The 9513-nt window shown below is 45.3% G+C and overlaps 1 protein-coding gene across 1 annotated transcript; it reads right to left on the bottom strand.

Moving 5' to 3' along the window:
• Window positions 1–465: 465 nt before the first annotated feature.
• On the bottom strand, window positions 466–9113 carry LOC121501638 (HLA class II histocompatibility antigen, DM beta chain). The gene is made up of 6 exons (XM_041773928.1): window positions 5817–9113; window positions 4871–5152; window positions 2910–3194; window positions 1366–1482; window positions 1175–1210; window positions 466–824 (listed from the first exon to the last, which is right to left on the bottom strand). Exons 1-6 carry the CDS (start codon window positions 5869–5871, stop codon window positions 808–810), a joined length of 792 nt encoding a protein of 263 aa, XP_041629862.1. The 5' UTR covers window positions 5872–9113; the 3' UTR covers window positions 466–807.
• Window positions 9114–9513: the final 400 nt, after the last annotated feature.

The following is a 9513-nucleotide window of genomic DNA, read 5'->3' as shown; positions in this document are numbered from 1 at the left end:
CTCCCATCCCAAGTTAAGCTCTGCCCTTTGAGTCCTATCTGAGGATCTGTGTCAGGGTTGTGATGAGGATCAACGAAATAATGCACATAAGGCACTTGGTCCAATGCGTGGCCCAGAAAGTTGAGTAAGAGGTAATAACTACCATCACTACTGTGGGCTCAGTGTGTGCCAGCAACACTCTTAGCCATCTGTGAGTATGAACGCATTCAATCCTCCTAAGACCCTTTATGGGGCAAGTAAACTGTTAGCTCCCTGCCTCTCCCTTATCCTGTGACTCCATCCAACCACAGTTTAATTTCTTCTTATGAGTTACAGATCAGAAGACTGCCCCTAATTCTGTCATGTCTAGAGGGAATAATTAGGAGGAGGTACTGACTCCTCCAGTCAAGTAAGAGAGAATTAACCCCAACCCATAACTCTGCTCATGGGCCTTCCCCAGGGCCTCAGGAAAAAGCATAGAAAAACAACATTTCCACTGGAGTTTATTCCTCAGAGATGATCACCAATGACTCACTGGCTCCTGTGGCACAGTGTGGCCCCCGGAAGGGCCTTTAACCTCCCTCCCCAGATGATATTTGACCCAGAGATACAGCCTTGGACAATAAGTAGATTACAGAATATTCCCAGCAGTGAGTTCCCCCCAACTTGCTAAGGTCTACATGGGATGGGCTGGGAAGTTCAAAGATCTGGATGGAGAAACCATAGGATCCAAGAAATTTTGTAGGGTCTGAGGATGTTGGGGGGACATGGCAACATCATTAAGAGTTTGAATCTCCTCACTGGAGTAGAAGTTGTAGGATTCTGCCTCTAGGAAACATGTTGACCTGCAAAAGAAATAGAAAGGTGATAATGAGGCTTCAAACCAACCTGACCCCATCATCTGTCTCTATAACCATCCATGCAAGCCATACAATGGTATCAAAAATTCTAGATCACCAAGGAGCCACTTTCAATCGTCTCCCCTTCAATGCTCAATCAGATAGAAGAAAGGGGTGTAGGTGCTACTCTTCCCTGCCCCTAATACCAACAATGGCAATATAAATTATGCTCTTGGCTACATCCTGGTGGAACCTCACTCCTACTATAAGCACCATTAGCTGAGCCCAACACAGACTCCTGAGATCTCTCACTCCTCCAAAGGACCAATAGGCAAATGGACCAATAGAGATGTTACCTTCTGGATAACTGGTTCCAGGGAGAAAAACATAGCCTAGGAGAAGAAAATGTTTGATTAGAGGACAGTGGATAAAAGTGCCTGGCATCACTCACAGCAAATGAGGTAGCAATGGGAGAACCACTCACCAACAGAAAGTGAGCAGAAACTAGGAGCAAGATTGGCAACAGGAGATTAGGGGTGGCACTCACCAGAGGAGCCAGCTCTCCGCCAGCTGAGCAAACCAAGATAGAAGATGATGAAGCCCAGGCCCAGAGTCACTCCAGACACAGAAACCTTCACTATCTGCATTGGGGACAGCCCAGGTGCTGCAAAAATAGAAACTTACTAGAACCAATTTGTTGCTCATTGCTAGAGAAACTTAATTTAGTACAACCTCCACCTAGCAGGTGCAAAGGTGTTTTAGCCTAATACCAAGGGTCTAGCTCACACCAACCTACTCCCAAGGAAACAGACTTTCCTCAACATCCCCATCCTGTAGCTCTCTACTGGGGTAGCACTGGGGGACCCCCTCTCACCAGAGTTGGCACCCTACCTTCCAGGTCCTCTCTAATACAGTGGGACCTCTCAAGGCATCTTTTTTCCTTTCTTCACCCTGAAGTTCTCTCACCAAAGAATAAAGGACTCCTCATTCCCCTTTCCATTAACCCCATAGTGACAATTTCTGCTCCCTTATGTGCTCTACCTGAGTATTTGTCTATTAAAATGTCTTTCCACCTTTCTTAACTCTCAATGATCCCATTCATGAGTTATCTGAATACTGATGAATCTTTTCCTGTCCACATCGAGATTTCCGGAATCTGGCTCCATCCCACTCCATAGCTCCCACCTCCTGAAACCCATTGTACTCTGAATCCCACCCCACCTGGATTCCTTTCCCATGCTAAAATAAATATTCCATCACCAAGGGAAACTCTGGTGCATGATGAGAAGACTCCCAGGAGAGTTCAGGTGTGCTTGTGGGTTCCTCTCTCTGCTCTTCATGCCCTTCTCAGCTGCCCAGCAAGACAATACTCCCCAAAGGGGGAGCCCGGTCTCAATAGCCAGGCTGGGATTCTGTTCTCTAGCCCTCCAGAGATATCCCTCTTCATTTCTTCCCCTTCTCTTTCCCCATATATGTGTACCAAATCTCTTGGTACATTTAACTACTTCCAGTCCTGGGGTTCAAACAGTGCTCATTGATTCCTTGTTCATTAGCCTCCAAGCATGTAAACCAAAGTGTTTGCCAGCCATGGTTTTTACTTCCCTAACAGAGTAGCCCAAATTCAGTACCACCCCCACACCAAGAGAAAGTCCTGTTTCTTCTGAAACCTTTTTTATTCCTTCAATTCCCATTACTGATCAGACAACACAATAGTTGGAATCTGAGGATCCTAAAATGTTGCATGACAATTTTTGGTTTTGAAAACAAGGTCACCAAATCATATCCCCTTTTCAGGACAGCCATGCTGCTCCCTGCCACCCTTGGGCACACATAAAACAGCATCAACCACACCACTATGCCATCAATGACAGTAACTCTTTCTATTCCTGTATCCCATCGCCGCATTTCTGGTTATCAACCCTCTACCAGTTCCTCCAGACTTGCTTCTCATTCTCAGCCTCTCCCTCCCTGCTATATACCATGGACCTGTCCATGTCACTCCCTGTGCCAAAATGTTGGTGTTCCTTTTTTAGCCACCCTCTCGCAGCTCTCTGCTTCAACCCTAATTCCTCCCACCCACCATACACTTACTCCAGTCCTCACAAACAGGCTCAGGGGCCCCGATGTGCTCCACAACACAGGTATAGGTATCCTCATAAGAAGGGGTTGTAGCTAGATGGGAGACAGTCTGATATGTCCAGTCTCCATTGGGCTGGGCCATATTAAGGGCACTACTGTGAGAAGGGACAGGCTGCCCATTCTTCCTCCACGAGATGGTCACATCAGCTGGATAGAAGCCCCACACGTAGCAGGCCAGCATCACACTCTCCTTCGTGTTAAAAGGAGTGGATTTGGCTACTTGTACAGTTGGTGGCCCTGCATAGGGGGAAAACATAGTCAGGAAAGAGGACAACATTCTGGCTTTTTCTCCAACCTGGTTTCTTTCCTACTTCAATTTTTCCTGACTTCTGCCAACCTACCCTCCCCACCCCCACTCCATGCCTCCACATCCCTTTGGAAAAGAGGAGTTAGGATTTACTCCTGCTTTGCTCTTTCTTTCCTCCCATTCTTTCACTGCCCTTTCCTTTCTTTCCTGCTCCAAAATTACAGTTGATCACATTAAGTAGAAGCCAGTTCTGAATTGCAGGCTGTTCCAGAAGTCGCTGTATTTATCTCAAGTATATAAGCTAACAGTTGTCAAGAGTTGTAGGTTGAGGTTTGTAAAGGTACGAAAAGACATCTGCTCTCAAACCTAATTTAACAAACTAAGTGGCTTCAAATGAAGCAGCATTTTTTACTTCAGATAGTTTAAGGAAACGAGCCTCACTCAGATCTAATGCTCTTAAATTTGGAATTGTGTAATCCAAATTTATGGAATTGTTAATATTGCCATTCTCTACTACTTTATTCGCCTAGATGACCCTCTTGCTTGCCTCTATCTTGGTGCTGTTCAAAACAGAATCTTAAATAAAAATCCAAGAAATTGTGTTAAAATGCAGATTCCCTAGGTTGCATCCCAAAATATTTTCACCAAGTGGATCTGTAGTGACATTCAAGGGCTTGCATTATTTTCTTTTAAGAATGAAATTTTTAGAAGATTGTATTTATTTATTTTAGAGTGAGGGACCAAAGTAGCAAGAGAGAGCACAAGCAGGGAGGAGAGGGAGAAGCAGGCTTCCCGCTGAGAAGGGAACCCAACATGGGGCTCGATCCCAGGACCCGGATCATGACCTAAGGCAGACACTAACCAACTGGGCCACCAAGGCACCCCAAGGTCTTGTATTTTTAACAAACATCTTCCCTAGGCAATTCTGAGAAAAGTGGCCCAGAAATCACACCTTAAGACACATTACTCTGTCTTGTGGAGGTCTTCATTTTTCTTTTACCAATCTCAAGTCATTGGAAGGGCTTTGGGGCAAGAAAGCATGTTGAGGGATCCCTGGGTGGTGCAGCGGTTTGGCGCCTGCCTTTGGCCCAGGGCGTGATCCTGGGGACCCGGGATCGAATCCCACGTCGGGCTCCCGGTGCATGGAGCCTGCTTCTCCCTCTGCCTGTGTCTCTGCCTCTCTCTCTCTCTCTCTCTTTGTGGCTATCATAAATAAATAAAATAAAATAAAATTAAAAAAAAAAAGAAAGCATGTTGAAATCCCCTGGAAAGCTTTCTAAATATTCCTATGCCTGGGCCCATCCCAGACCTAGAATATCAGAACCTATGATAAAGAGGCATGAGCATTTGGAGAAAAGGCATTCTGGCTATTCTTACACATTCCTGGTTGAACTTAATTCTGCATCCTGAGATACCCTGAATAGAAGGAAAGCATGCTTACTTTCTCAATAGCTCCCTAGTGGCCTCTTTATTCACCCATCCCCTTCAACAACCTTTTGAGGGTCAACACTCACTCTTTCTATATTCCAGGTCCATACATTTTCTGCTTGTTTCCTCCCCAAATCTCAAATCTCTTACCTATGGAGGGATGGAGCGATCCTCCCTGGCCTCCCTCCCCTCTCCAACTGTGCTTCCCGATAGCCCCTTTGCACCCCTCTCTCCTTACGTGTTCTGTGGGTCAGTGATCCCCAGAAGGACTGGGTATGTGTGGCACAGTCCTGGAGCCCATTAGACAAGCGCTGGTGCAGGTATTCCTGTTGGTTGAGGTAATCTGAGAGGTAATTGGCCAAGACATTCAGTGTCCCAAATTCATAAGGGACCATTTTGGCCTCATCTGGATCCCAGCAGGTCAGCAAATCCTTATTGAAGGAGACACAATATGTGAAATCCTTTGGAGTCCCATCATCATCCAACAGACAGGAGCTTTCCACGTGAGCTATAAAGCTACCTACAGAAACCAGAGAAGGACGGCAGCTCAAAGACTTCTGCAGGAAGCCCAAGCCTCAGTTACACCTAATGAGTGGGGTGTAGTTTTCCTGCCTCAGGTAGCATCTAGAGACCACGCTCATGTACTGGAGTCTCTGAGAGCACAAATTAAGGGAATAGCAGAGAAGTAGTAGTACAGAGAAGTAGTAGCAGAGAAGTTTTCAGATGCTATTTCCTCTTTATGAGACTAAGTATGGGAACAAGAATAGACCAAAATTATTTGCTAGTTCAAGCAAAGCTTACCCAGGACAAGGCCATCAGTAGAGCAAATTATTGAATGAGAAAGGGGTCAAGAGAAAGAGTCAGCTTTGTTGTATGCTGTATATATTAAATATTCACTCCAATATATATTTATGAAGCACACACACATATTATGTGCTAGGAGCTGAGGATGCATCAGTAAACAAGAGAGATATTGCCCTTGCCCCCACTCCAGGAAATGATATGTATTACACAAATAATTATACAAGCTTAATTATATTAAGATCACTACAAAGATAGAAAGGTACAAAGTGCTATCAGAGTACATACTGGAGAGACAAACTAGTCTGGGATGTCTGAATCCAACTGACCCCCCTGTCCCAAAGGAGCAGAGGAAGGGAAGGTCCCAGGCAGGAAACCCTTACCTTCTCCGGTAGAGCCCAGACTGAGGCCCAGCAGCAATGGTAGGAGTGTGGTCATGCTTTGCTCTAGGAACACTCCAGGAATTCAGTCCCCCTGGACCAGTTCTTCCAGGGTCTTTGAATCCTCACCTGCTCCAGTAGCCCAGCCTGGGTAGATGTTCTCCAGACCCTGAGTGAAATACCGTATTGCCCCGGCTCCTTGATCCCCACTAAATGAATGATTTGGAGCCACCCATCCCCTAGATACTAAACCCGTTCCAACCACCTCTTCTAAGTCAGTCCCAAACTAAGAGTTGTCAGATTGGTTAGAGAGGCGAGGACAAATACAGAGACAAATCGCTGAGTGCTTTAGCCTAGCGTCATCAGTTACCAGGTAAATCTTATCCTGCCTTAGGCTTTAAACAACTCCTTCCCTTAACTCTTTCCTTGTGGGAAAGACCAGTCTGTAGGTGGATTTCCTTAATCAGTGGAAAAAATAATTCCAATAGTCCCAGAACATTTGTAGCCTGGGTAGCCCAATGGTTTAACTGTTTCCTTTCAATATCCTTCCAAAAGACTGGGACTAGATAACTTCTCATGTCCCTTAGAGGGAGGTTACTCAGATTTTGAGCAACCCTTGGTCTGTCCTTTTACCTGGAGATGGAGGTGGGATGGTGAAAGGCCCTTCCGGAGCTGTGGCAGAGCCAGGAATACTAAGATGGAAGGAGGTATTAGGAGAGTACAGAGTTATCTCGCCTCAAAGCACAACTGCAGAATAAGGGAAGCAGCTCCACTTCAGAGGTCGGAGACAGACTGGAAAATCCCTCCCTGGGATTCCATTGCTTTTTTTGTTCTAGCCAGCAGAACTTCATTTCATCCTTTCTGCTTTTTGGAGCCAGGAAATCCTATCCTCCACCACTCAGCTATCTTAGGGCAGACCGCAGGACAACTCCACTTAAACCCTTGATAAATAGCTGGTAATGGATCAGTTCCCAAAGCTCAACTGCCTCCCCAAACTCAACATTCAACAGTGTGTCTCTCCCACTGAGCCTATCTGTCCCAGAGCAGGTCCCTGCATATGAAGCCACTAGAAAAATAAGACAAAGCTTCTGTCCTTTACTTCCCCTGGAAAAGGCAGATTTTAACTGGCAATTCATTCTCCTATTCCACTGTGAAGTATACAGCTGGTGGCTTTTTCTATCACAAATATAAAACCCTAAATTGGCTTCTCTCTATTCCCCAGTGGCTTCAGAGCTGTGTCTCCTCACCTTAGTTTCTGCAAGCTTTTGGATTTGATTTAGTAGTGAGCTAAATGAAAGAGGATTAGGAGACCCTTGATACCACACTTACCTATTCCCCTCCCCAAAGTCCCTAATCTCAAGAGAATCAATATTTATGAAGAAAAAGAAGCATGTACCAAAAATGAATAGAAAGATGAAAATAAGAAACAAAAGACTTGTGTAACTAATCAAGATTAACTGAAGTCGTGTCCATGTTTCCCAGCACCCCCACTCTCAACCCTACCTTCATTATAAGATGTTTCTATACTCTACCTCCTCAATAAGCCATCAGGTGAGCTAGAATGGGCAGAAAATTGGGTGGTGGGTCCAAAATGTGTTGAGCTTCAACTTTGGAACTGATACTATACTAGGTAGGCCCTTCCCATGTCATCTCATATAATCTTAAAAGACCTAAGTGTCTTCATTCTTACAGTTTTGAAAACAGGTCCAAAGATTCACACACAGGTGCACACACGCAAGCATGCCCACACACTCACTACATCTTGAGGCTGAGGTGACCCATGTAAAGGTGGCCAGCGCTGACCTCCACTGAGAGAAAGATAAAGGGAAAGCCACTTGATCTGTTCAAGTCTTAGCTTCCCCGTTCTCAGAATTCCTTCTGTTCTTAGAACAAGTATCTCCTGGCTTTCTCTTTTAACAGTTTCAAAACTGTGCAAACTCTTCCCCCCAACCATCTGCATACACACACTTCCCCTTTACATTCTTCCTCCTCCCCCTAGGTAGGCGGTGAGCCTAACCTTGCAGGAACCAGGGCTTGGGATCCTTTCCAATGTCTACCAAGACTGCACTGGCACAGGAATGCTTGCGGTGAGGTCCCGTGCCTGCACAGGGTTGGCCACATGCCAGGGAGCTGAGGCCACGCGGAGTTCCCTCTTGAGTCTGAGTGTCTGCCCCGGCAGCCAAAGGAGATGTGAAACCATTTGTGAGGCAGCAGCAGGAACTGCAGAAGATTTCACTTCTCTATTAATAAGAAGACTGAGAGTACCTTTTAGAATAAAGCAAGACAGAAAACCCAGAGACCTGTGCTCAGTGATTTCTTCATTCTCCTCTTCCTCCTAATTTTACGGACATAGGTAACACATCAACCCAAAAGAACATTTTAGGTGCCCTGTCCATTGTGATTGAATAACTATTTCTGTAGTGCCAGGACCACCAGAACCATAGGAATGAGGGAGCTGTAGCCGCGTTCCCACATGCTGTCCCTCTTTTACTGGCACTACCCAAGCTCCAAGAGCCAGTCCTCTCCTTTCACACACCTCTCCCCCTGGGCTGTCCACCACGTGCCACAAGTGGACTAACCACAGTGTTCCTGTGCAGAGCATTACAAGAAATACCCAACTAGGAAATATGGACTCTGCCCCCACGCCATTTGCTTTTAGGTCAATTGGTGAATAAGAAAAAACATTTGTAAAGAGAAGAGTTGATGTTAAAGCAAGTAAGCAATAAGGCCAGTGTACTTCGAAGAGAAAAGAGAAACCATTGAGGGCATGGTGGACAGAAAGTCCTCTCCACTGAGGGGTGCTGGAGGTGAGAACCAAATACTGGGCTGAAGCCACGTCCAGAAGAGAAAGGCAGTTGGCATCGCAGTCCTGATATATAACTCCACAAGCTTGGCAATGTTATGAGGTGCTGCTGGGGGTCTACCAGGAGCTTGGATTGACTAAAACAAAAAGGAACTACAGTAACATCATGGGCATCACACACTGAAGGAAGTCACAAATGTGGTCTCATGCTCTTCCTGAGAGCATGGCCCTAATTATAAATCCCTTCTAGGTACTTCCTTATGTTGCTCCCTGTAAATTCTCAGGTTCCTCTTCTGGACAGATGGTTTTAACTCAAGCCTCAATTTTATAAACTCAAAAATTGTTCAACTCATCAATCATTTGTGATCTACAACCCGTAGTGTGAGACCACATTTGTGACTTCCTTCAGTGTCTTCTCAAAGAAGACAGTGTCTTCTCAAAGACCTGCACCCTGCCAGGATTACATTATTTCCCAGTCTGTCCAACCTTGTCCCTACCCACCCCCACCTCACCTCTGTCCTCCCACTCTCTCTTCTCTATGGGATTCACTGCTCCAGACCCTGACCTTGGGTTACAGTTGCTGTAACTAGCCCATTATCCTTCCCTCCTGCAGCGGAATGATTTGAACGGCTAGGGAATATTCTACCTCCTTTGCTACCGCAACTCTTGAATAATATCATTATCTCCATCTTAACTATGATAAAATGGAGGCAGAGAGAGGTCAGCAACCATCCAGATTTATCCAGACATGAATAGAACCATGATTTGAACTGAGGATTTAGGATTCTAAAATCTATACTCCTAATAATCAGTTAGAAAACAACTGAACATTGCTAGCCATTTATAATAGTAACAAAAACCATAATGTGTTTAGAAATTAACATTAAAAAGTATAAG

This window comes from Vulpes lagopus, chromosome 1, assembly GCF_018345385.1.
Source record: "Vulpes lagopus strain Blue_001 chromosome 1, ASM1834538v1, whole genome shotgun sequence".
Taxonomy (NCBI): domain Eukaryota; kingdom Metazoa; phylum Chordata; class Mammalia; order Carnivora; family Canidae; genus Vulpes; species Vulpes lagopus.
Note: the sequence above shows the minus strand (reverse complement) of the source record. Positions and strands in the feature narration are given on the sequence as shown.

Bases quoted from the DNA above. Each gene is read 5' to 3' on its own strand.
- LOC121501638 (XM_041773928.1), bottom strand. From the start codon at position 5,871: ATGACCACACTCCTACCATTGCTGCTGGGCCTCAGTCTGGGCTCTACC. The intron at 3,195-4,870 runs GTAAGGAGAGAG...CCCCCTATGCAG, and splicing joins ATCACTGACCCACAGAACAC to GGCCACCAACTGTACAAGTA. The intron at 1,211-1,365 runs GTGAGTGCCACC...TTCTTCTCCTAG, and splicing joins GCGGAGAGCTGGCTCCTCTG to GCTATGTTTTTCTCCCTGGA.